The 25,740-nt window shown below is 41.0% G+C and overlaps 1 protein-coding gene across 3 annotated transcripts in view; it reads left to right on the forward strand.

Moving 5' to 3' along the window:
- The window catches only part of LOC115783130 (dedicator of cytokinesis protein 3-like), a 57,482-nt gene extending 32,222 nt beyond the window's left edge, over window positions 1–25,260 (forward strand). The window contains exons 16-54 of one of the 3 annotated variants that reach the window (XM_030733796.1): window positions 28–190; window positions 315–421; window positions 969–1,140; window positions 1,224–1,321; window positions 1,765–1,848; window positions 1,926–2,026; window positions 2,138–2,219; window positions 2,634–2,804; window positions 3,478–3,670; window positions 3,828–3,955; window positions 4,068–4,214; window positions 4,325–4,423; window positions 4,521–4,615; window positions 4,809–4,884; window positions 5,010–5,110; window positions 5,216–5,274; window positions 5,987–6,135; window positions 6,247–6,332; window positions 6,446–6,472; window positions 6,569–6,664; window positions 6,754–6,814; window positions 6,921–7,014; window positions 9,879–10,027; window positions 12,263–12,349; window positions 12,608–12,712; window positions 13,377–13,518; window positions 13,880–14,046; window positions 18,101–18,187; window positions 18,351–18,530; window positions 18,626–18,709; window positions 18,810–18,926; window positions 19,049–19,191; window positions 19,411–19,546; window positions 19,792–19,873; window positions 21,137–21,252; window positions 21,379–21,463; window positions 21,555–21,677; window positions 22,123–22,205; window positions 23,467–25,260. In XM_030733796.1, the coding sequence (XP_030589656.1) occupies window positions 28–190; window positions 315–421; window positions 969–1,140; window positions 1,224–1,321; window positions 1,765–1,848; window positions 1,926–2,026; window positions 2,138–2,219; window positions 2,634–2,804; window positions 3,478–3,670; window positions 3,828–3,955; window positions 4,068–4,214; window positions 4,325–4,423; window positions 4,521–4,615; window positions 4,809–4,884; window positions 5,010–5,110; window positions 5,216–5,274; window positions 5,987–6,135; window positions 6,247–6,332; window positions 6,446–6,472; window positions 6,569–6,664; window positions 6,754–6,814; window positions 6,921–7,014; window positions 9,879–10,027; window positions 12,263–12,349; window positions 12,608–12,712; window positions 13,377–13,518; window positions 13,880–14,046; window positions 18,101–18,187; window positions 18,351–18,530; window positions 18,626–18,709; window positions 18,810–18,926; window positions 19,049–19,191; window positions 19,411–19,546; window positions 19,792–19,873; window positions 21,137–21,252; window positions 21,379–21,463; window positions 21,555–21,677; window positions 22,123–22,205; window positions 23,467–24,075 (4,884 nt within the window). In that variant the 3' untranslated portion in view covers window positions 24,076–25,260. The remainder of the gene's footprint in view (window positions 1–27; window positions 191–314; window positions 422–968; window positions 1,141–1,223; window positions 1,322–1,764; window positions 1,849–1,925; window positions 2,027–2,137; window positions 2,220–2,633; window positions 2,805–3,477; window positions 3,671–3,827; window positions 3,956–4,067; window positions 4,215–4,324; window positions 4,424–4,520; window positions 4,616–4,808; window positions 4,885–5,009; window positions 5,111–5,215; window positions 5,275–5,986; window positions 6,136–6,246; window positions 6,333–6,445; window positions 6,473–6,568; window positions 6,665–6,753; window positions 6,815–6,920; window positions 7,015–9,878; window positions 10,028–12,262; window positions 12,350–12,607; window positions 12,713–13,376; window positions 13,519–13,879; window positions 14,047–18,100; window positions 18,188–18,350; window positions 18,531–18,625; window positions 18,710–18,809; window positions 18,927–19,048; window positions 19,192–19,410; window positions 19,547–19,791; window positions 19,874–21,136; window positions 21,253–21,378; window positions 21,464–21,554; window positions 21,678–22,122; window positions 22,206–23,466) is intronic. The other 2 variants (XM_030733798.1, XM_030733797.1) reach the window with 2 other exon arrangements.
- The last annotated feature ends 480 nt before the right edge of the window (window positions 25,261–25,740 follow it).

A 25,740-nucleotide genomic window follows, 5' to 3' on the forward strand; every position in this document is an offset into this window, starting at 1 on the left:
TCCTCCCATGCATTTTTTTCTTTGCAGGATTGCATCAGTTTAGGCAGTGGGGAGCCTAACACCTCTGAATATCGCTCATTTGTCCTGTATCACAACAACAGTCCTCGCTGGAGTGAGATGGTCAAGCTGCCCATTCCTATAGATCGCTTCAGAGGCTCCCACCTACGATTTGAATTCAGACACTGCTCCAGTGAGTCAGTAATGCAACCCCGTGGCAGTGTACAAGTTTATTTGGATGATTGCTCGCAGTATGTAAGGTTTATGCAGCGTAGTTGAGTATATGATTTAGGATATTATGATGTGTTTCCTTTCAGCTAAAGACAAAGGGGAGAAAAAACTGTTTGGTTTTGCCTTCACTCCTCTGATGAGAGAAGATGGGACCACACTCTCAGATGAGAGCCATGAGCTGTATGTGTACAAGGTAAGATGGTGCAGACCTGTGGTGCTCTGCAGCAGCTGTAGAAAGTGACTCATACACAGGTGAAAGTCAATATCTCATCCCTGTTAGACGCTTAACATACCAACAGTTTTTGATATGTGATCAGCATATGTATTTAGCACGTTACCATATAAATAAAAAGGTGAGAAGAACACCCAGGTCAAGTGTGGCAGTTGCCTGGTTTCTTTATTGATGTTTGATAGTAAATACACATACAAGCCACTTTCACATACAGCTTTTTATGCTATACATGCAGGGCTTCTCCTCCTGATGGCTAAATCTGGGGCAGTTTGGGGGGTTTGGTACCTTGCCCAAGGACACAAGGACATGTGAGCTGGAGGAGCTGGGTACCTTATGTTTAGTGTAAAACCCGTTCAACTTCCTGAGCAACAGCTGCCAAAACCCCACAGCTATAGCCACCCAGTAATTGACTAGAACTGCAGCTTTTTGTGCAGCAGTATTCTTTCATTAAATATTAACTCTCCACATGTGTGTCTCCAACTCTCACTGTCCCATTTCCATCCTCTAGTGCGATGAAAACGCCACCTTCAGTAATCAGGGGCTGTACCTGAGCCTACCCTGCTGTAAGGAGGACTTCAACAGCTGCCCCAACCTGCCTGCTAACCTGCCCTTCCAGAGAAGCCCCAAAGAAACCTTCTGGGTCTCAACAATACTCTGCTCCACCAAACTAACACAAAATGGTAATCTACCACATGCTCACATGCTGCTCGTCCGTGTGTCTTACTATTCAGTTCAGCTTTTTCTGACTTCTTTCTGTTTTCAGTGGACCTTCTGGCTCTTCTTAACTGGAAGGCCCACCCAGACAGAGTGTTGGACATCCTCGGTCGACTACGCCAGATCAGTGGAGAGGAGATTGTCAAGGTTGCTGTCATCACATTACTTCTGTAATGATGAGAAGGGTGTGAAGAATATTCACCTTCTGTGTAACTGGAGGTTGTAGCAAGCTTCACTTAGTGAACCTTATGCAAATATTTATCTTCAGTTTTTAGTGTGAGAAATCAAGGATGGTTTTAGTTTTCTAAGACTACTTTGTGAGTGACAAAGTGTGAAGGTTACTGTTATTATCCTATTATAATTATATTTTGTTTATTTACCAGATTTTATGGTGTTGTGATTAAGTAGTAAGCTCTGTTGAGCCATCACACTATCATTTCAGAAATTAAAAAAAAAAAAGTTTTATTGCCATTTATTGACATTGACGGGGCTATCCTTTTTTCTTTTTTCCTTATTTCTATTTTAGTTAGCAGTAAGCCCTTTAATGTGATGCTTGTTTTGAGACGTGCTCTTTGTTTTTTCCCTCGCAGTTCTTGCGAGATGTCCTGGATACGCTCTTCTGTCTTTTAGATGACAACACTGATAAATATGGACCGCTGGTTTTCCAGTCTTTGGTAAGAAAATTAAAACCTACATTGTGACTTTTAAATAGAAGAAAGGTTTTATAATGCCTGTATATTTGTGTGCTCAGGTGTTCATCATTAACCTGCTCAGGGACAGCCGTTTCTACCACTTCAGACCTGTCATGGACTCCTACATCCAAAACCACTTTGCAGGAGCTTTGGCATACAAGTATAGCAATATTTACCTAAATCTTTTGAGTCAGTTTGTAGCCTGAACAAACATGAAAATCAGATTCTGGTTATGTGGAAAGTGTCTTACTTTGAGACAATTTGTTTGCAGAGAGCTGATTCGATGTTTAAAGTGGTACATGGACCGTTCAGCCGAGGTCGTCCGACAGGACCACATACAGGAAGCCATGAGGGTAAAGTATTGCACTTACTTCCTTCTGGTTCTTCTCTGCCTCATTCTGCAGTGATTAATTAGCATGGCATGAGGAAATGGTCAGACAGATGTGCTGATAAGGAATAATATGACACCATATGTGGCCTCAGGAAGCGGATGTCCTTCTGAGAAAAAAGCTAATGAAAGGAAATCCTCGAAAACTCCGCATATGTGGACATATAGAATGCAGCATTTCCATGTACTCTTTAAATTTCCTTTGTGATTAAATCTCTTAAATAGATGTTTGTCACAGGGCCTGATTAGAAGCATTTCTTTTATTTATTGATTTTTAATATTAAACCGATTCATTGGTCAGGTTTTGTTCTTTGGTTGGAAACTGATGAAGTGCACATCATCTGACTCTGTGTCTTCATCTTTCCAACAATCACCTCAGGCATTAGAGTATCTGTTCAAGTTCATCGTCCAGTCTCGTATCCTATACTCAAGAGCCACCTGCGGGATGGAGGAGGAGCAGTTCAGAGCGAGTATCCAGGAGCTCTTCCAGTCGATCCGCTTTGTCCTGAGTCTGGACAGCCGCAGCTCCGAGAATCTGGTGTTCACACAGGTCAGACAGCTCACAGCTCAGGACAAATTTTTCACTTTCTGCTGCTCTGAAAATCCCCTCTATGTCACCTGCTCATAGGCCATTTTTATCTTTTGTCATAAATGTTTTTTTAATTTTCAGTTTTGTTCATCCTCTTAGTTTGCATTCATATTTCATTGCTTGATTTTGTCTGTTAACTTCTTTTATTCCTGTGACTTGTTCCATTTTCTTTTATTGCTTGTGTTCTGTGATTGATGCTTCAATCCTTCACTGCCACTGTTGAGCCATCCTTGACTTGATTTTGGACAGTCTAGTGGTTTGATCAGCTGCATGCCTCTCTGTGTTCACGCTCCTGGGCTCCCATCCTTCTCAGTAAGTTACAGCGCCCCCTTGTGTTTCTTCCACAGTGCAGCAGATGCTGTGCAACCACAACCCTAGATCTTACAATTTATACTTATTTGAGACTAAATAAAAATAACTAACTGTGTTATATTACTATATTTGTTGAGCTCCTTTAGGAGTAATATCTGGATTAATTTGGGGTTTTTCTTTTGTGTGTGTGTGTCACAGAGAAAAGGGCATTTTCATTAATTTATGTCATCATTTGTAATGTATTTGTAGCATCCTTGGAACTGGATTTTTGTTCCATATGTATTCTACAACTTGCATCTCTTTGTCTTTGTTTCCCCTCAAGGCAGCGCTGTTGAACAGTTTCCCTGATATCTTTGATGAGCTGCTGCAGATGTTCACTGTTCAGGAGGTAGCTGAATATGTCAGGGGCACCCTAGGGAGCATGCCCAGCACAGTGGACATTGGCCAGTCTATGGATGTAGTCAAACTGCAGTCTATTGCTCGCACAGTTGAGAGTCGCCTCTTCTTCTTCCCCGGTGAGAGAGTTTTGAAGGTTTAAAAAAGAATGTTTTTCTTTGAAGATGACAAAACAGCATGGTCCTACAGTTTCAGTCCATGTTAATGTAGTGTGCATACACTGCTTTTTAGTTTCATATTTACTTTATTTTCTTCCTTTCTTTACTCTTTCCTCAGAATCTCGTAGTATATTGCTGCCAGTGGTTTTGCATCACATCCACCTGCATCTACGCCAGCAGAGGGAGCTGCTCATTTGTTCTGGGATCCTGGGCAGCATCTTTTCAATAATCAAGACAAGCTCTATGGTACAGTCTGCTGTTCTTTATACATAGTTAACACATATTATCATGCTCCATACTATTGTTTTTTTTTTTTTAGGTTCTTTGTGTCCTTCAGTTTGCTCCTTTGGTGTTTCAGGAGTCGTCTGTTCAGGAGGAGGTGGAGATGATGGTGGAAAGCTTACTGGATGTGCTGCTTCAGACTCTTCTGTCCATCATGAGCAAATCTCACTCTGTAGAGACATCCAGAGGACAACGATGCCCCCAGTGCACCGCTGAGATAACAGTAAGCTTTGGTGCAATCTGCATCTTCAATGGACAATACAAACAAGTGAGATTTAGTTCTTCTTCTGTTGTTGATTAACCTTTCTGCATCCGTGATGTTCTTCCATGCAGGGGGAATATGTTTCCTGTCTTCTGTCTCTGCTCCGACAGATGACAGAGATCCATTTTCACCATCTACTCAACAACTTCCACAGCAAGGAGGAACTGAAGGTGGGAAACTCTCGGCTTCTCAAAGCCAAGCTTTTTGCAGTGGCCTATTTCCTACATCCTAAAACTGCATACGCTTTGTTAATATATTCCTCTGCAGGAGTTCCTGTTGAAGATCTTCTGCGTGTTTCGCAATCTGATGAAACTGACTATCTTCCCCCGTGACTGGAGTGTCATGCGACTCCTAACCAGTCAGTGAGTCTGCTTTTTCCATTTCTGTCATGCAGTCTTTGTCCCAGAGATGGTAAGGGAATACAGCCAAACATTAGATCAGGCTCTCTTCAGATAATCCTGCTCTGAAGGTGACGCTTGTGTTGCAAAATTTTTCATCTATTTTTGGCACCCAGCTCATTTTGTAAGCTGACAGTGAAATGTTTGCTTTCTGCAGTATCATCGTAGTGACAACACAGTTTCTGTCTCCGGCGCTGCACAAGAACTTCTCAGACGCAGATTTTGATTTCAAGGTGTGTGTCAGAAGAGCAGCTAGTGCTCACTATACCATGAAGCCACAAAACAGCTGAGTATCGTAATATAAATGTTATGCAGTGTTGCACTTATTTACTTTTGTTTATGTTTCTTTGTGTGTCAGGTGTGGAACTCCTTTTTCAGCCTCACTGTGCTGTACATCAACCAGCCCAGCCTGCAGCTGGAGTCACTAACCCCTGCTAAGAGAAAGAAAGTTCTAGACAAGTAAGAAAGTGCTGGGTTTTTATTGTGCGTGGTTTCTTCCAGGCACCATGTTGATTACTTATGTAATTTTGTACATTTCATCTCTTTTCACCTTTTTATTTGTAGGTACGGAGATATGAGAGTTATAATGGCATATGAGCTCTTCAGCATGTGGCAAAAATTAGGTTTGTTCTGCCCACTTTTCCTCGCATGCTGTATCTTAGGAAATCACCAGCATTTACATTACTGTGCAAAAATCTTGAGTCGCCCCTCATTTCTATTTATTTTGCTAACAAATTGAAAAATAGGTGCAGGGATGTATTGAGTTTGTACAATCTGAACAACCTTGAAAGTCAATATTTGGGATGATACCTGTTGTGTTTTCTGTCCATGTTGAAGACAGTTTGAATCAAAAAGTTAAAATTTGAATTAATTTTAAGGACACGCTGCTTACCATGCCATCATATACCAAGTATTCAGCTAATAGCTCTTTGGGATTCACCTTGTTAGTACAAAAATACTATTTTATGCATGCCAAACTGACAAGAACTTAAAATTGAGTTTTTGCTGAGTTGTCAGTTATATGTAGACACAACATTAGTTCATCCCTTGAATCAGGGGCTTTTTTTCTTTCATTCCTCTGAAAGTGGTCAAGCACAAGGACTGGACTGAACATGTGTGGAAAAGCAGCCAAGGTCCAAAGAAAAACTTTGAAAGACCTTCAGAAAGCCTGGAGAACTATTGCTCAAAATTACTATAAAATTACAATAAAGTCTGGTTCACTGGAAGCAAAATATAAAGAAATGAGGGGTGGGTCAAGACTTTGCACAGTAATTTATATATCCATAAAACCAGTGCAAACAAATATGCCACATTGTACAAATCTTTTTAATCCAGGTGACAACAAGCCGCACTTCATCCCAGGAATGATGGGTCCCTTCCTCGGTGTGACACTGGTACCTCAGACTGAGGTTCGAAATATTATGATCCCAATTTTTCATGACATGATGGATTGGGAGCAGAGGAAAAATGGAAACTTCAAACAGGTGACAGAATTGTGACATTATTGTGCATTGAAATGACCATTGTTTGCTGCAGCAATGGACAGCTCTTGGTCACATAACATCCTTTTGCTGAATGTGTTTGTTCATGTGTAGGTGGAGGCAGAGCTGATGGATAAGCTGGACAGCATGGTGTCGGATGGGAAAGGCGATGATAACCACAGAGAGCTCTTCAGCCTGTTGTAAGCACTGAACCCATGTTTAGTGAGCCTGTCAAATGATACTCAGGATAATGCCATTCTATTAGTATTTCCTTCTAACATGCTTTTTTTGTTTTGTTTTGTTGTAACACGAGGACCCAACTGTTTGGTCCTTACCCAAGGTGAATGGACTAACAGACATATTTATTCATATTTATTGAATTCCTGTGCTCATCATCTTTAGTAAGAATGCCTTACTTACTGTATTATCTGTGCAGCCTGCTGGAGAAGATTGAGCAGGAGACCTGGAGAGAAACAGGAATCTCATTCGTCACCTCAGTCACAAGACTTGTTGAGCGAATACTAGATTACAGGTGGGCTAATATTTAGCTGCCATCCTAACTATGTCGCTTTGTAATAATAAATTGCAGAGCAATAAGAAAACAATACGTGATATGTACAGGGACTGCATGAAAGGAGATGAGATGGAGAACAAGAAAATTGGTGGCTCCGTCAATCTTATGGTGAGAGGTTTTATGAGTTTTTATTCAGGATTTTACAAAAGCACAAATCTGTATTTTGAAAGATGTAAAACACATTTTCACCACTCATTTTTGTTTTCAAAATCAGAACTTCTACAAATCAGAGGTCAACAAAGAGGACATGTACATCCGTTATATCCACAAGCTGTGTGACCTGCATCTCCAAGCAGAGGACTTCACAGGTGACTGGGATACTTTTATGGTGCCTCCTTTAGGATTTGTCATACAACCCCTCTAACTGGGTATTACTAATGAAGGCACATGGCAAGAAGTAAATAAATGCAAGAAAAGAATAGGAAAGGTAACCTTTTTCTTTGGCTCTGTGCAGAGTTTAGTCCAACTGGACTGCTGAGAACAAAAAGTCTCTCTTATGTCCAGCCAGTTTGAGATACTGACCTTTTATATTGCTGTTTTATGACTGCACAGCACAATGATGCAAGCAGCAGAAGGGAGGATGCTACTGCTGTGTAGTCATAATTTGCAACTTTGTGGACTGTTGTTATTAGCCTGCTAGCACTACCCCCACAGTTTATAGGTCAACAAATACTTTTTTTTTTTAGTTCCCACCTTAGCTTTAGCCACACTACACAGATGCACTGTTCCTGGTGAAATTCAGTTTGACTTCACCTTCAGGACAGTGCGAACATGTGCCCATTCATTGATGGACATCTCATTCATGCACCAGTTGATGTTATTACTCCTGCACATGAAACTTACTAGCTTTGCTCCACACACTTTTTTGCCTGAGAAGAATGAGCAAGAATAAAGGGCCGGGGGGTGCCTGCTATTCAGCAGGTAGCTGCAGTGAGTCAGCTTTCAGCATTTGAGTCTGTGGAATCATCTAATTCAAACTGGTGAAACTTCACTACAGCTGACTGCATTCTTTGTTGGGATACAGATAAAGAAGATAGAATCTAATGGTGTGCTAAAAACAGCGATATCACATGAGTGTAATGACACCCATGGTTAAATAGATAGTATAAAATAAAATAGAGATAATTATGTGCTGTTAGTTTAACATTAAGATGTGAAACTATTGCATGGTGGTCGTACAGCCAGCTTTTTTTATGTATGTTGTAAATGTGAGATTTATATCACATTTAACCATTTTATTTGGAAAAGAAGGGGTTTTACAGTACATTTACGATGCAGCAATTTGCCTCAGAGTCACATAAAGCAGAAATCAGGGGAAGTTGTTGTATAATCTAACTGTGTAAATGGCTCGTGTGAGTAAAGCTTTACTCACATCATCAGCAGTGGTGTTATTGTGTGCGCGTAAATGTAGCCAAATGTGACTAATTGAATTCAATCTTATTCATCGTCACTTACGCAAAACAAACAACAGGCAGCTGGGAAGATGATCAAAACACACTTAAGTGTCCAGCAGAGTTGGTTGTGATTGCACATGTGGTTATTGTGTGAATCAGTGTTCATCTAAAAAACTTTCTCTTTTCAAAAATGTGATACAATTCAAAAGGGTAATCAGTGGGTACAGTGGGTTCATAGTGCTGGAACACTTACTAATTCTTTTTATTATCAGTTAATTTGCTAATTTATGTGTTTACCAGATTAATCATTCATTGTGTAAAAAGTCTTCTTTGGACACAAAGGCATAATCAGCTTAAAATGTAGTTTGGTGATAGCTAAGTGTTGCTGGACTCCGGAAATAGTCCATCCAACACTCAGAAACCCAAAGAAATTTAGTTTGTACAGCATACATCTTTAATGACTTTAGAAAACAAGAAGTTTCAATAAATTTTATACTGTCTGTAATCCACACAGGGTCACAAGTATACATACAGGCTCATATACACATACACTCACTTAAATATTTTAAATGGTGGTGCTGAAGATTCTACAATGTATTTTAATTCAACAAGGCCTCTTAACTTCTAGTTAGTGATCATGATTAACTAGAGCTGGTAGTTTTTGTTTGACAGCATAAAAAGTATTTGTTTGACAGCACTCACTGGATTGACCAATACTGAGAACAATGGGAAAGTCCCAAGGTGTGTATTAGAGAAAATCCAAAATAAATTCAAACTTTTGCATCCAATTCTTGCTTTTTTTTGGTTTTTTTTTAAATCATTAAAGAAAAAGAACAATTAAAATCAATCATTAAAGGCCAAAATTACCATGACATTCATGCCCATGATGAGTGTATGTAAACTTTTGACCACAACTATACATTAATTCAGTAGTAAAATCAAATATCCTCTATCCGCCAGTTTATTCAGTCTTCTGTTTGTACCTCTCTTTTACTACAAGGATTCACTTGTGTGATACACGAGAGACCAGGGGACAGTCCAAAAACCTAATTTTTTATCTATACTAGGGCCATATACATGGCCTTCAGACAGGGTAAGATGCAGGCAAATGACAGCATTCAGAAAATATTAGCAAAGGTCATGCACGATTAGAAGTAAACTACTGTATGAGAAGAACACAAAGGCAGTAACAAAATTCACAATAAAAACTAGAAACCAAAAAAGGAGGAAAATAAACTGGGAAACTAATGATTAATTTACTTCAGCATACAACCCCAATACTGAAGGCTAGAGCCCTTGGTTCAGCTGCATGAATTTGAATCCATATCTCGCATGTCATTCCTCCTCAGTCGTTTCCTACTGTCCTGTTTGCTCTTCACTCTCCTATTGAAAAAAGGCTAAAGAAATTGCCCAAAAACAACATGGTAGAAAAAGGCTAGAAACAGAATAAAGGGAAGCAGCAAATAGTTTTACTGAAGAAGAACAAAGTTTTACAAAATAAAACAAGAAGCAATTAAACAGAAACTCTAAACCATGATACAACTGGGTTCAATGGTTTTAAGTGTGCAGACACTCCTTGCACTCTGACCACCTTTAAACAAAAACACAATTCTTGGGGGAGCTCATGCGAGGTGCAGCTGACCGTGTTCTGTGTCATGCATCTGTTCACAAAAACTGGACTAAAAATGTCCACTGTACCTAAATCCTCTGTTTTTTTTTTCTTTTTTTATTACATGGAAGGTAATTATGATTTTTTTTTCATTCCCTCTTGACAACAGAGGCAGCCTTCACCCTTCTGCTGTACTGGGAGCTGTTACAGTGGGAGGACCGGCCCCTAAGGGATTTTCTCCACTATCCCTGTCAGAGCGAGTGGCAACGCAAGGAGAACCTGAGTCGTAAAATCCTCCACTACTTCAACAAGGGCAAGGCAAGTGAATTTTTTTTTTTTTTACAGCTTTTTCTCGTGCTCCTGTTTTCACTGACTTAAATCCAGTGTTTCATGCGAATGTTAAAGGCCTATAATTTCTGACCTGTGCCAACCTCTGACTGCACTGCAGCGCAGCCTCCAGCAGTGAGTCAAATGAGGAAATGAAGGCAAGGCTGAGTTAACTTTATAGTGATAGATCGATATTACTGGGTTCTGCTGGCCAAGACACATCTGAAGCTAAATCAACTTAGATGAACATACATGAAAGCGACATTAAATTTTATAGTTTTTTTTTTTTTTGTTCAAGGGCTGTTTGTTCTCATCTGCAGTGCAGCTGTTCCCGAGTATAATCAAATTTTGCCCTCATTAACTCTGGGAGTGAGTCAGAGTCTTGTAGTGCTTTTATTCAAGCCTTCTTCCAAGTTTTTAGTGTGTTTCACATCTTTTGCCAGCCCTAGTAATTGCATATCTCCACTTATTTTTCATAAGTTAGTCTTGTTGGCACCTGCTAAACTAGAATTCAAAGTGGTGAAAGAGGGACTAACCCTTTACCCAACCCTACAATGTAAAACCCTGCACTATAAAAGCTTCAAAATGTTATATTCTTGCAGAACTTTAATGCTGCAGCAGTTGGGGGTGTTCCTACTGTTAACCATCCTGTGCAACGTTCAGTAGTTATATCATTTCGCTGTGCAACTCGATCAGCATATGCGGAAATTCATTGGAACTATAGCCAGCTAAATTAAGTTAAGAGTTCTTGTGCTAAAGTAAACATAGACTATCATAACACGAATACAAACATGCAGCTTTTGCACGCACCAGCGAGGATCAGATTTCTGTTCAAATGTGATTTGCTTCCCAGAATCATTCCTCCCTGGCTGGTATTCATCCACCAAATTGAATTAGTTGACTGGTGTTGCTGCTTTGGAGAGGACAATGCCCTCTGGACTCTGGGAGCAGCTGAGAAAGAAATAAAAGTGGCCTCCTTCATTAAATCAGTGTTATTGCTGGTCTGCTTTAAAAAGCAAAGCTGTTCTTTACCCGCTGCTACATTTGTTGCAGTTCATGCACAACAAACAGAAATCTGTGTTTGTTTGAAGAAAAGCTTGTGAATTATATAAATGTATCTACTGTATATGGTTAACAGAGAAAACAGCTAGGTGAGGTCAAGTTCTAAGACTATGATCTTGTCATTTCCTCTTTTTTATACACCCTCAAAAGACACATTTAAAATAAACATTTATTTATTGACTTTAATACAGATCTATGTAAAAGAAATGTGACTAATGATGCTAGCGTTTTTGCATGCACAGTACAGTAATAATAATAATAATAGTTACAAAGTGGTTTACAGAGCACAATAAAATAGATCATTATCATAATCAAATTAATCAAGAAAAATACAAATGAAAAAAAAACAAGGCAGAGCAACCTGAAGAAACAGTGTGAATAATACGACAGGTAAAATTAATAAATAGAAAATGGTAGTAGAAGCATTAAATGCTGTAAAACTAAGTTTTAAATTATATACTGAGTTTGCTAACATCAGTTCTGGTAAGAATTACAGCTGCAGAACTGCAGAACAGAAAATGCCTCAGGATGAGGTAAACTGTATAGAGCTAGAGTACTATAGTGGTTTAGTCAAGTTTAGTCAAGCTACATTGAAAATCTAATTGTTATAACTGCACAGTTTGTTAACATGAGAGCTATAAAGTCCTGGCATGAATGAAAAACATTAAAAATATGTTAATTTAACAAATTCTAATTGTGCAGTAATAACATAGAAAACTAAGGTTGACTAAACATAACTTTATTGTGTAAAAATGATGAACTTTTTTCATGTTAATTCAACAGATTATTTTTTTCAGTGTAGATCTCAGTACCAGAAGCTGCTGCTGGTAATGGAAAATGGAAAATGTAAGGTAAAAGGTAAAATTGCCATAATTAGATAACAGACTTAAAAACACTTTCTACCGCACATAGCAGGGGCAGCAAAATGGCCTCTCTTATGTGGGAAAAGGCAAAAATAACAATAATAAAATAAAGAAAGCCTGAGATCGTAACAGTCTCTTTGCATTGATCACACAATTTTGAAGCTGAAATTATTCCATTTAAAATCTCAATAACCTCCACCTTCCCCCATAATCCACCTGTTATGATAGTCCTCTTCATTATAAAGTATAAATGAAGGTTTAGTGATTATTCTCATTCAGCTTCATTCATATGACTTTGCAGTGCTGGGAATATGGAATCTCTCTTTGCCGGGAGCTGGCTTTCCAGTATGAGACTCTATATGATTATCAGAGCCTCAGCTGGATACGGGTAAGTCCTGCATGCGACTCATTTCCGCTGTTATTAGCAAACAAGCTTTCTTTGTGATGATGAAGGTGGTGGTGGTAACGGTTCCCTCCGTAATTGTCACGCTCTGTTATTTGGTATGATGCGTGCATAGCGCCCAACACAGTGTCCTAATTACCTGTGCACGCCCACATTCACAAGAAAATGCAGACGATTCAGTAATGCGTGTGATTACTCTGTTATTCATCTCGACTCTTTTGCATGTTTATCATTATGTGGCAGAAAATGGAGGCAGCATACTATGACAACATCATTGAACAGCAGAGGATTGAACCGGAGTTCTTTCGAATGGGGTTCTATGGCAGGAAGTTTCCTTTCTTCCTCAGGGTAGGACTTTCCAAATCCAAATTCCAAATGAGGTCTGAATCTCATTGATAGAAATTGATGCAATAAAATATAATTAAATGTGCTCTGGCATCAGATTTTTTTGTTCATTTTTGGCATCTGTGGCAATGGGACTAAAACACCATAATTCAAACATTAAGAGGTGTGACCCAATACTTTTGCCCATACACTGTATGTGCAGCAGTAGATGAAAACCCAGTCTACCCTGTCTGCTCAATACTAAACAATAAGCAGGCACAGGCAGTAATGACCAGAGACAAGCTTTAACCAGATATTTTTAGCTAAAAGACTCAAAATGAATCAGTGCTTTTTAACTGCTGAATGTTGCAATAACTGTCTTATATTTAATCACATCAAATTAAACGTTAATAGTTTGGGAGGGTTTGTTTCTAACTCAGTTTTAAAAAAAATCTTGCAGAATATTCATAAATACTTCACTGGAAATCCAACCATAATGCCTTTTTTTGCAGTTTTATCTATTTGTATAATACCAACAAAAGCAGTAGTACCAACACTCAATCAGATTGTACTGCCAAGACTTAAGCACCGAAAAAGTCCAGAGGACCACTACTTTACTTGAATTCTGAGAGTCATGTGCAGCAGATTATCAGCAACATCTCAGTCTTATGTCGTCTTCTTTCTCCAGAACAAGGAGTTTGTCTGTCGAGGGTATGACTATGAACGGCTTGAGGACTTCCAGCAAAGGATGCTGGGGGAATTTCCGCAAGCCATTGCCATGCAGCATCCCAACATTCCAGATGACACCATCCTGCAGAGTGACGCTCAATGTATCCTGATGGATTCACTAAAGCTAAAGAGTGAAATTGCACCATCAGTCCACAGATGTTCATATTGCACTGACACATCTGAAAACCTGTAACCAAATTTATTTTGCATTTCTGCAAAATAGATGTAATGACTTGAATAACAGCGATTTCTCCATGTGTTGCTTTTGATTACTCAATTAAGCACTTGAGCCTTGTTATTAGAGATTATTACAGTTTAAATACTGAACTAAAAACTTTCCAGGGTCACACAGTGAAAACAAACAGTCGTATTTCCTCTGAAGATCCCTTCTGCTCTTCCTCCTCTGTGAATGTGCATGAATGTCGGACTTTTTCTGTCACTTCCTTGACACTTGGATTCTAGACTTGCAGATCTATGCGGTGACTCCAGTGTCAGACATTTCTGATGTGCCTCAGCTGGAACGTGTGCCTGAGAGGATCAAGAGTTTCTACCGCATAAACAATGTCAGCCGCTTCCACTATGACAGGCCTTTCCACAAGGGGCCCAAGGACCGCGAGAATGAGTTCAGGGTACGGTGAGCCCACAGTGCCAGCTCAGCCTATTTCTGACTCACAATTTAGTGTATTTTAACAAAAATACTGAATGCAGCTATAATAGTATTTAAAAAAATATGAAATGGATCCAACTCTATGTAAACTGCAGTGTGTTTATGCTGGGCAGCATGGCGGTGTGGTGGATAGCATTGTTGCCTCACCGCACAAAGGTCCTGGGTTCAAATCCACCATTTGGCCAGGGTCATTCTCTGTGTGGAGTTTGCATGTTCTCCCTGAGTCTGTGTGGGTTCTCTCTGTAGTCCGGCTTCCTCCCACAGTCCAAAGACATACACTTAGCGAGGTTAGGTTAATTGGTGATTCTAAATTGCCCATAGGTGTGATTGTGAGTGCAAATGGTTGTCTGTCTCTCTGTGTTAGCCTTGTGACAAACTGGTGACCTGTCCAGGTTGTATTCTGCCTCTTGCCCCATGGCTCTGATAGGCTCTAGCCCCTCTGCGATTGGATAAGCAGAAGAAAATGAATGGATTGATTTATGGAGAGACTTTTAAAAAAAAAAAATTAATTGGTATAAGCAGATGTAACACCTTAAAGTGACCACAGGGGAGTGCCTACAGCTCCTAGACAATAATACCTTTACAGCCCTGAAAAGCTTGGACATTTTGAATAGTTCTCTGCTACATGAATAACCAGTAACTGAAGATAAATGTAATTAGATTTACTTTATTACAGGTTTTAGACTTCAGCAGTGCTTCATCAGCGCTGTGTAGGTTCGGTTTGATTAGATCCGACAGCTGACATCAAACTAAAAAAATTTCAACAGTTAAACCAGGTTTTAATAAGATTTTTAGTAATGTCAGCATTAAATCTAGTCAACGAAAGTCAATATTGTCACATTTGCTGCATTATTATTTGAGACATGTTTTGCCTGGTGTATTAGTTCTTCTGTGTGTAGTAAATTGAGTTTGTAATATCAGGTTTTCATTCAAATATGACTCAATTGTGTGGCAGCAGTCTCTGACTATGACTATGTCTGCGTTAGTCATAATCACTGCAAAATTGCATAATGTGTGAAGAGGAAAAGTAGAACTGTGCTAGCATAAAAGAATTATACATACATAAAATATACAGATAGAAATAACACTCATCAGCCACTTTATTACGTACACCTTTTGGAACCCCTTTTTGCCTTCAGAACTGCTTTAATTCTTTATGGCATAGATTCAACAAGGTGCTGGAAACATTCCTCAGAGATTTTGACCCATGTTGACATGATAACATCACACAGTTGCTAGAAAATTGTCCGTTGCACAATCTCTCATTCCACCACATCCCATACAGGCTCTGTTGGATTGAGATCTGCTGACTGAGTACAGAGAACCCATCATGTTCCAGAAACCAGTTTGAAATGATTTGAGCTTTGTTACAATGCATGTTACCCTGTTGTAAGCAGCCATCTGTAGATGGCACACTGTGGTCATAAAGAGATGGACGTGGTCAGCAACAATATTCAGGTAGGCTGTGGCATTTAAACAATGCGCAGTTGGTACCAGGGGGCCCAAAGTGTGCCAAGAAAATATCCCCCACACCATTGCACCAGCAGCAGCCTGAACCATTGATACAAGGCAGGATGGATCGATGCTTTCTTGTTGTTTAGGCCAAATTCTGACCCTACCATCTGAATGTCACAGCAGAACTCGAGACTCATCAGGCCAGGCAGCATTTTTCCAGTTTTCCGTTGTCCAATTTTGATGAGCAAATTGTAGCCTCAGTTTCCTGATCTTAGATGACAGGAGTGGCACCCAGTGTGGTTGTTTGCTGTTGTAACTCACCTGCTTCAAGGTTCATTGTGTTGTGCATTCAGAAATGCTTTTCTGCATACCTTGGATTTGACAAGTGGTTATTTGAGTTACTGACTTGCCTTCGTATCAGCTTGAAGCCATTGTTCTCTGACCTCTTTCACCCAGAGAACTGCCACTCACTGGATATTTTCTCTTTTTTAGACCATTCTCTGTAAACCCTAGAGATGGTTGTGCAGGAAAATCCCAGTTGATCAGCCTGTCTGGCAACAACAACCATGCTACATTCAGTCTTCATTCTGATGCTCGGTTTGAACTTCAGCACATCGTCTTGACCATGTTGATTGACTGATAAGATATTTTAATGAGCAGTTGAACAGGTGTACCCAATAAAGTGGCTAGTGGGTGCATAGGATACCAACTGTCTTTCCTGAATGATTTCATAGTGTTTTCTTCTTGCCATTCAGTCTGACACTGAAGCCCATCCTTACTATGAGATTTGTTTTTTCACAACGGTTTTAATAAAAACACTGACCTGTTCCTGACTGCCTAGATTGTGTGAACATTTAGATCCTTCCATTTTCAGTGCACTCACTGTAACATGTGACACTGTAAAATGTGCTGAAACCCAGCAGTTCCCTAGTTGCCATCACACATTTGGGAAATAAATGCTTAATAACCTTAAAAGCTGTTTGAATGTATCTGCTGGAAATATCTTTTCCCACACCAGTCTTTTTTACTTTCTGAACCATAGCTGCTCTGTTCCTTTTTGACTCCTATCCAGGATGAAATGTCACCATCAAACGGTGAAACAAAATGTAACAGCGTACAGAGTCAGTAGTAAAAAATGTCAAGCAGTGACGAATAATGCTTTGTTATTTAGACTGGCAGTTTCTGAAATACTCAGACCAGCCCATTTGGCACCAAAGACCATTACAAAGTCACTTAAATCACCTTTCTTCCCAATTCTAATGGTAGGTTTGAACATCAGCAGGCCATCTTGGCCATGTTCACATGTATAAATGCATTGATTGGCTGATTCGATATTTGCTTAAATGAGCACTTGGACAGGTGTACCCAACAAAGTGGGCAATGAGTGCATGGCTTAATACAATGATGATAAAACAAAAGAAATAATCTCACAAGGTGGTGAAAAGCATTCATTGTATTAAATTCATAATTTTATGTTGTATTTAAAGTTACAACCAGTGATTAATTCATAACTTATTTATAAATATACTTATTTTATTATACTTATTATACACTTAAATCAAAGCTAAAATGCAGTGATTTTGAATTTCCAGTGAATTTGTTTACATGTGCACTAGGTTTATATTTTAGAGTCTTTGTATGACCTGGCTCAATAGCCGCAACATAAAGTGGAGACTGACACCAGAGTTTTAAGAAACATGGATTTTATTTTAAATTACTTGATATGTGCCACTAAATCAGTTGCAACCCAGAGAGCATGAAAACAAGAAGCAACTTCAGGCATGCCTTTAGCCACAACATCAGGTGTAGTCAATCAGCATTTAACCAAGTCAGGACCTGAAAATTCTCACTGCAACTGCAAAGAGAGAAGGGGTTGCAGAGGGGCGTAAGACTCTTATTCTAATTTTGAGCTGCAACATGAGAAATCTTATTACCTGCAAACAGGATTATAACAGTATTGGATCATTTCTCGTCATCTAGGCAATGCAGCCTGGACCAAAGAAGAATTTTAAATAATATTTTTATGTGCCATAATATTCTGGTTGCTCAAAACCAGAATGCAAGTTTCTAAAACTAAAATAAGATGTTTACATCTGCATAACACAACCAGAATACTCCAAAAACACAACACTGTGGATACTACATGTACATGAGATAAAATAAAGAATGAATCTAGTTTCCTGAAATTCTAAGTTTATCAACATTTCAGGCTTAACTTTTGTTGTTGTCACTTTACCCTCCATCTCTATCTTGAAGCTAACAGTGCTCAAATCCATACAACCTTCAGGGCCTAAGAGACTTGTAGGCATGATACTGTAGTTTGTCCTGACACAGTAACCCAAATTCAGAATCAGACCACGCAGGAATTCTCAGTCCTCTGAAATGACCTATATCATACTCTGCAACATGTTGTAGAAGAGTTTGCCAACCCAGTTTTTTTTTTTTTTTTTTAATCTGTTGAGAACTGTCAGCTCTCCACTCAGTTTTCTTTGATATTAGCCTTTCAGATGTGGCTGATATGAGATGGCTTAACCTCACTTCTTTGTCCGCATGTGTAACAGAGTCTGTGGATTGAGAGAACAACCTTGATCCTCTCACGTCCACTCCCTGGGATCTCCCGTTGGGCGGAGGTGGAAAGGAGAGAAGTGGTAAGGAGCTCAAATGTTCTCTCACTTGTCTTACATTGCACATGTTACCTGATGGACACTTTTCTCAAGTCCCTTTAATCCAAATCAGTGTTAAAACGTATAGTTGCACCCTGCTTACCTGAAAGCTCAGAGTAAATATTTGTATTTTTTATTTTTTTTTAAGGTGGAGGTGAGCCCTCTGGAGAATGCCATTTATGTGGTGGAGAATAAGACCCAGGAGCTGCGGACTTTGATCAGCCAGTACCAGCACAGACAGCATCATGGCAACATCAACCCGCTCAGCATGTGCCTCAATGGGGTCATAGATGCTGCTGTGAATGGAGGGATTGCCAGATATCAGGAGGTACTGCTGTAGGGTGGAGGGAGGATGGCAGAAATGATGAATGATGAATTGGCGTTGTGAGAGATCTTTCATTTTTTACTTACCCTGTACCACAGGCATTCTTTGATAAAGACTACATCAGCAGCCACCCAGAGGATACAGAGAGGATCTCACATCTGAAGGATCTAATGCAGGAACAGGTCCGGCTCAGCTTAAAAAGTTCAACACATGTGGAGCAGCTGTCAACATATGCTTATGAAACTTCTTGTTCACTATTTGTTCCTCGGATTTCATCAACAGGTGCACATCTTAGGAGTGGGGCTGGCTGTTCACGAGAAACTGGTCCATCCAGAGATGCGTCCTCTGCACAAAAAGCTTGTAGACCAATTCCACATGATGAGAACAGGTTTACACCATGTGAGTAGAGTAACATGACTCAGAACTATGGTGGCATGTGTTTCTGTGCAGCCACAAGCCCGCAACAGTCCACTGAGTTTGTAAGTGAGTGCATGTGTGAGCAGTGTAAATATTCAGAGCAGTATATGGTTGGGTCCCAGCAGGGTCTGCCTGGCGTGGATCGATTTGGACCTGCAGGGTGCCCAGGGGTTAATTCTTCCAGAGGCATCCTCTCCTCCCACAGCCACATGAGCCCTGAGAGTGTTCGGCTCATGCACAGACACAGGTCAGTCACAGAGCTGCCAATTTAGAGATATGTTTGGTGTTTTAATCTCATACTTTTCAAACATTCGATAAAATACCCAGAGCAGCTGTATGACTTCATGCACTGTCTGTATTTTAGAATGTAAACCTGTGGTAGGCCTGTGATTTGAATCTAAAATGCGGTATGAGCCAAACAGAGAAAAATGTTTTAAGGATCTCAACCGTTATGTCTATCCTGCAGCCCTTTAAACCTGCAGGGCTCAATACGACACTCATCCTCCTCCCTGTCCTCTCACACGTCAAGTGAGGCAGGAAACCTTGTAATCATGACTGACGGCCTGATGGGGGAACACCCTGAGGAGGCATTACACATGCAGGTAGGAGCTGAATGACATAAAAAAACAAACACTTGCAAATGTGGTTCAAATTGTAATAGTTTGCATTGTTCTTTACAGAGTGTAACTCACATGAAAACTGATCTTTTGAGGATGTAAACTATAATCTAATGCTTTCTCTTAATTATGTTTGACTTTTTAATTCACAGCATTAATCATTAGTTTATTTCACAAAAACTAAAAAAGACAAATAAAAACTTTGTGTTTGAATGTGCTCTGTTTTGCAGCCAAGCCCTTCCTCCTCCAGCCTGAGCTCAATTCGCTCCAACTCTTCCCAGATTATCAACTCTGCCCCCTCAAGTGCCAGAGGTGAGCAACAAAGCTGCGGAGCCATCCATCCATCCATCCATCCATCCATCCATCCATCCATCCATCCATCCATCCATCCATCCATCCATTTTCTACTGCTTATTTGGGTTGCAGAGGCAGCGGTCTAAGCAGAGAAGCCCAGACCTCCCTCTCCCCAGACAACTCCTCCAGCTCATCCTAGAAATGCTGAGGCATTTCCAGGCCAGCTGAGAGACATAATCTCTCCAATGTGTCCTGGGTCTATCCCAGGGCTTCCTCCCAGTAGGACATACCAGGGACATGTTGCCCAGGAGGCATCCTAATCAGATGCTCAAACCACCTCACCTGGCTCCTTGGAATATGTGGACGAGTAGCCCCTCTCGAATGACTTCACTCTTTACCCTATCTCTAAGGGAGAGGCCAACCACCCTTTGGAAGATGCTCATTTTCACACTCTCACTACCTAAAGCCCATGACTGTAGGTGAGGGTAGGGACATAGATCATCCAGTAAATCGACAGCTTTGCTTTTACACTCAGCTCTCTCTTTACCACAATGGACAGCGGCTGCATGACTGCAATCCATCTGCCAGTCTCCTACAGTATTCCCCTCTCCCCTCAGAAACAAGACCCAAGATGCTTAAACCCTTCCACTTGGGCCAGCAGCTCATCCCTGACCTGGAATGGGCACTCCACTCTTTTCCTGCTGAGAACCATGGCCTAGGATTTGGAGGTACTAATTCTCATCCTCGCTGCTTCACACTCAGCTGCAAACTGCTCTGGTGTGAACTGGAGGCCACCACTTGATGAAACCAACGGAACCATGTCATCTGCAAAATGCAGAGACGAGATTCTGAGGCCACCAAGGTAGAAACCTTCTGACACTTGGCTCCACCTTGAAAATCTGTCCATAAAAATTATAAACAGAATCGGTGACAAAGAGCAGCCCTGCTGAAGTCCAACATCCAACAGGAACAAGTCCAGCTTATTGTGGGCAATGTGGACCAAACTCTTGCTGCAGTCGTACAGGGATCGAATGGCTCGTAACAACGGATGAGTCATCCCTGCTGTCCCCAGACTCTGCTTCCTCTTTGGAAGGCGTGTCAGTGGGATTGGCTAACCCTTCTTCTTTATATCTGTTAATATGCTGTAATATGATGGTCACATGATGAATCACAGGGGAAAGAATTAGAAACACGTTCACTTTTCATTTTTTTCAGATTTTTAGGACAACAAATCATCTTTGTTTGGCATGTATTTTCAAATAGAATCTTTCTTTTGTCCAGGCTCTCCGTCTTTACCCGATAAGGCCAAACACAACCGAGAAGTGATGATTCTGTTGCCGTCTCATCGTGAGAGAGCCAACAACTCCATGTACTACAACATGGCAGAGAATGGGCAGGTGCGGGCAAATCTACAGTCCCATAATGCTGAATGAATGTGCACACAAACTAGATGCAAAAATGTGTTGACACATTAAGGCGCAGTTTTTGTAGAGTCTGCCATATTGTTATTGTATTTTTTCCAGAACAACCACATGCAGCGTGCCTTACTTCAGCAAGTTAGCCCCTGTAAGCCTTGTACTGATGCTCACATGACTCTACCAGAGAAAGGTAGTGTTTTAACAACATGCAAGTTACTTTTGTGCACAAGATGTTGCAAGATGATGCACTGTGTAAACAAGGTTTTTGTATTCCCCTGCAGTCTTTACCAATACTCCCAGCAGCTGGAGTCTGGATGGAGAGAACAGGGAGCAGATGTCCTACATTCCAGCTTCTACTGGAGGGGTAATAATGCCCCCTGTCCCACCCAGATCCTTCCCACCAGGTACTTTTTCATTTCACTTTACAGTTATGCTTTACATGGTGTTCATGGATTCTGTCTGGTTTTCAAAAGTATCTTTTTCTCTTGTCTAGCTGTTGATGGATTCAGCTGCCAGCTCAGACTAAACTCTGGTAGCAAAAGCTAAACTTGATGTTTGATGTGATATTTAAACAGAGTTTAACCACATCAGATCTGAACCACTTTTTCCCATTTTTTATTTTTCTCAACTGAAATAGCATAATCTTGTATAATCCTTACTCTATAAAGCACATTGAAGTTATATAGCTTTCTGTCTGGGGAGTATATGCCATCAGAATATGTTATTTTTGTCCTTTTTTAGGTTTAGGGTACCTCTCATCATTGGTGATTACATAGCTCTTACAGGCTGTGTATTTATTTTAATAGGACTCATTTTCATGACTTTTATGGCTTTAACATTTCTTCACAGGACATTTCCTGATGCACTGTGATGCGTTTCACCACCAGAACAGCGACCCTCCTCCTGCCTTGCCTGTCCGTTCCCTCCGAAAGGTACAAGCTTAAGAGAAACATCATCCTCTACAGCAGTGGTTCTCAAATCCAGGCCTCGTGGCCCACTGTCCTGCAGGTTTTAGATGTGTCTCTGCTTCAATACACCTGAGTCAAATATAGAAGTCATTAGCAGGACTCTGGAGAACTTGATTGCATACTGAGGAGGTAATTCAGCCATTTGATTCAGGTGTTTTGGATCAGGGACACATCTAAAACCTGCAAGACACTGGGCCACGAGGCCTGGATTTTGAATTTATAAATTTGCACTGGCCCCTTTTAGAAAATTCCTGTTATCATAAAGACCCCAACACACACACACACACACACACACTCACACACACACACACACACACACACACACACACACACACACACACACACACAGACTCAGTCAGATAGGCATGCCTGCTTTCTTTATTTTTTCCACACTTTTGTCACCGTCTTTTCAGACAGAGCCAAATCTAGTTCAGGGCGCCAGCCTCTGTAGACTTCCAGCTGCCAAACTAAGTTCACTCCAGACACCTTGGTCCCAGCACGTTACTGCATAAGTAGAAGAGACATGATTAGATAAGGACTGACAGCTGCCAGCCTCTCTTGGCACTGCCCCCCGAACCCTCTACTCCACCCCCCCTGCATCTGAGCCAAAGACCACACCCTGCTACCAGACCAATTTTGTTCAAGACACATAACTTTCACAACTGCCAAATGTACTGTCTGCCTTTTGTTATTTCATAGGAGTTCTCGTATCCTTGGTCCTCTTTTTTTAAGATTAACATTAATATATCATCTTAATTCTTTCCCTCATAAAGACAAAATTTGACAACTCTAATAGGCATGACTCTGAAATGTAAACTCAGCTTTTGAAAACACATTTCAACTGACAATTTCACAAGAAAGCTACTTTCTTAGAAGCTCTTATTTACGAAATTCTCTGCTTACACACACACACACACACACACACACACACACACACACACACACACACACACACACACACACACACACACACACACACACACACACAAAGACAAATTAACTGAATCTTAACCAAAGCACGTCAATTTACTGAATGGAAACACTAGTCAAGTCATATTAAATTGCCTCAGTGAAACTTTTCTGCTTAATGAAGGAATCACTGATGTTACATTTCCTTTGGGTTCTTCAGTATGTTTGAGATGTAAGGAGGTGTGTTGCCATTACTTTCAAGTGAAAGACACCCGTGACATCCACTCTCTCTCTCACTCTCTCTGTTTCTCTATAGTCTCCTCTCCACCCAATCCCTGGCTCTCCTACTAGTCCTCAGTCGGCGTTGGGGGGCAGTAACTCCACTCTGTCAGGCAGCGCCAGCAGTGGTGTCTCCTCTCTGAGTGAGAGTAACTTCGGGGGTCAATATCCTGACCCCGGCCCCATCAGGAACGATGCCTTGGAGCCTCTTCCCAGTCACCTGTGGTCCCCACCTGATGAGTACCTGGCCTCTCCCTACATGCACATCCACTATGGCGGAGCAGAAATTGATTCCATGGACCCAGTCCGCCCTTTCCACTACCGCAGCCCTGCATCACACCCGCACACCCACCCACACCCTCACACACATGCCCACCCCGGGCTGGACAGCCACTCCCATGGGCCACCGCCTCACCACCATGCTCCTACTCATGGCCCTCATCACATCCCTTACCGCAGGCCTCAGCCTCCAGCTGTGCCTCCCAAACCCTACTTGAGAGAAGGCTGCATTCCTGAGGAGGACCTGCCACCTCAACCCATCCCGCTCCCCCGCAGGATCTTCCATTCCCCTCATGGCCACAGGGAAGACCAGGGTAAACATCCCTGGGAGCAGTGCATTAGCGAGGAGCACGAGGAGGCACAGTGATCTGAGGCTCCAGTTCAGTTAGAGCTTTTTTTCTCCTTATCTTCTTCCCTTCATTTGCATTGAGTAAAAGGGGCAGTACTAGAACAAGTCTAATGTGAAGCAATGGAGCGTGCTCAGTTGTCATGCTCTGCAGTTTAACTTCAGTGCACATGAAGGAAAGAAAAGAAGGAGCTAACATGGTTGAAGCTACAGTTTGAGGCACAACTGCTGTCGCTGCTCCGCGTGGCCTCTTAGTATTAAAAGAAAAATATCTCTTGAACAATGGGATCGATTAACTTTTGTTCAAAAAATTGATATTGATTGTACACAATTGTACAACTCGTCTGTGAGCATGTTTTTTTTTTCATTTGAGAATAATATGAAAACGGTTTTGTGAAACATGATGACCACGATCATAACCAACATGATCCCAGGTGCAGTATAAGCTGTGAACTCCCTTAATTTTGCTTTTCATGTCATTTCACAACACAAAGAAACTACAGAAGGTTATTAGTCACAGTGAGGTGACTTCTCTGCTTTAAATGCTTCATATATATGAATTCTTATTTTGATAAATTTGCTACATTATAGTGTTTTCAAAGGCTTATGTCCATTATGTTTTTCAAAACACTGTTAAGTGCTCCTTAATAGTGAATCATATCAAATGCGCACTGTAATATGTGTTGCTGCTGGGCTGTCACAAATCGCTGGTGTCTAAGGTTGTACTTGCAGCTCTCCTCTTGGACCAGCATCTCAAGAAGACATGAACTTCAGTCACTGGTGATTTCCCATCCGTACCATGCGTATGGAAACCTACGTGAATGTATTCAGATGAGATGTTCCTACTTGTATTGCACTAGTTGCAATCCTGGTTAATGTTTAAGTGCTTTAAGTGGAGTCTTTGTTGAAGACGTCTCTATTTGTCTCTTTTGTGTGACAAAGATATCTCGAGAGGAATGATGGTGTTTGGCAGGCTGAAGGGAAACTGAGGACAATTGACAGGTCCCACATCTGTCAGCTTTCTTGTTCATGGTGAATGAAGGACTGTCCACTTCATACCTGCTGGACGCTCCAAACTAACACCAACACCACTCTCTCTCTCCCCATCATTTTCCTTCTCTGTGTATGGTTGTTGGACCACGTTGAGCAGTGAGGGCTGAAACTGGACAGCTGCAGTGGCAATTTGTGTTGCATCTGACGACAACGTCGAGCCCACCCCCCCCACCCCCCTCCCCCCAAACTGCTCAGCGGCCGGTCGAGGAGCCCACACAGACAGCATTGGAATCGCCTACCTGCCTTAAGTGCACTCAAATGCAGTTTGACCTCTCATCCGGACTGTGAGGAGCTCATTTAGTAACAGCCATTCTCCTTTTCACTTTCTTCACCATATACTCCCTGAAGGAAACAAACAAAAAAGAAGATATCTACCTAGTGATGTTTTTGTATGGTTTTGTCCCGCTTTAGTTTCAGATTGTTGTTTGGTTTGTAGCGCTAATATTTCTTATTCTGCCTGCGGCTCTTTCTCAATTACCTTCTGTTGTTTCAAAACTGATGACATGTTTCACAAGAACGCGGAAGCTCAGACTGACAGAGAGGTTTACTTTTATTGTGGAGCAGAAGGAACAGCGCTCTTTATTGTCCTGTGGGGTTGGAAGGATATAGCTAATATTTTAACAATTACTTGTT

This window comes from Archocentrus centrarchus, chromosome 7 (genome assembly GCF_007364275.1).
Source record: "Archocentrus centrarchus isolate MPI-CPG fArcCen1 chromosome 7, fArcCen1, whole genome shotgun sequence".
Taxonomy (NCBI): Eukaryota; Metazoa; Chordata; class Actinopteri; order Cichliformes; family Cichlidae; genus Archocentrus; species Archocentrus centrarchus.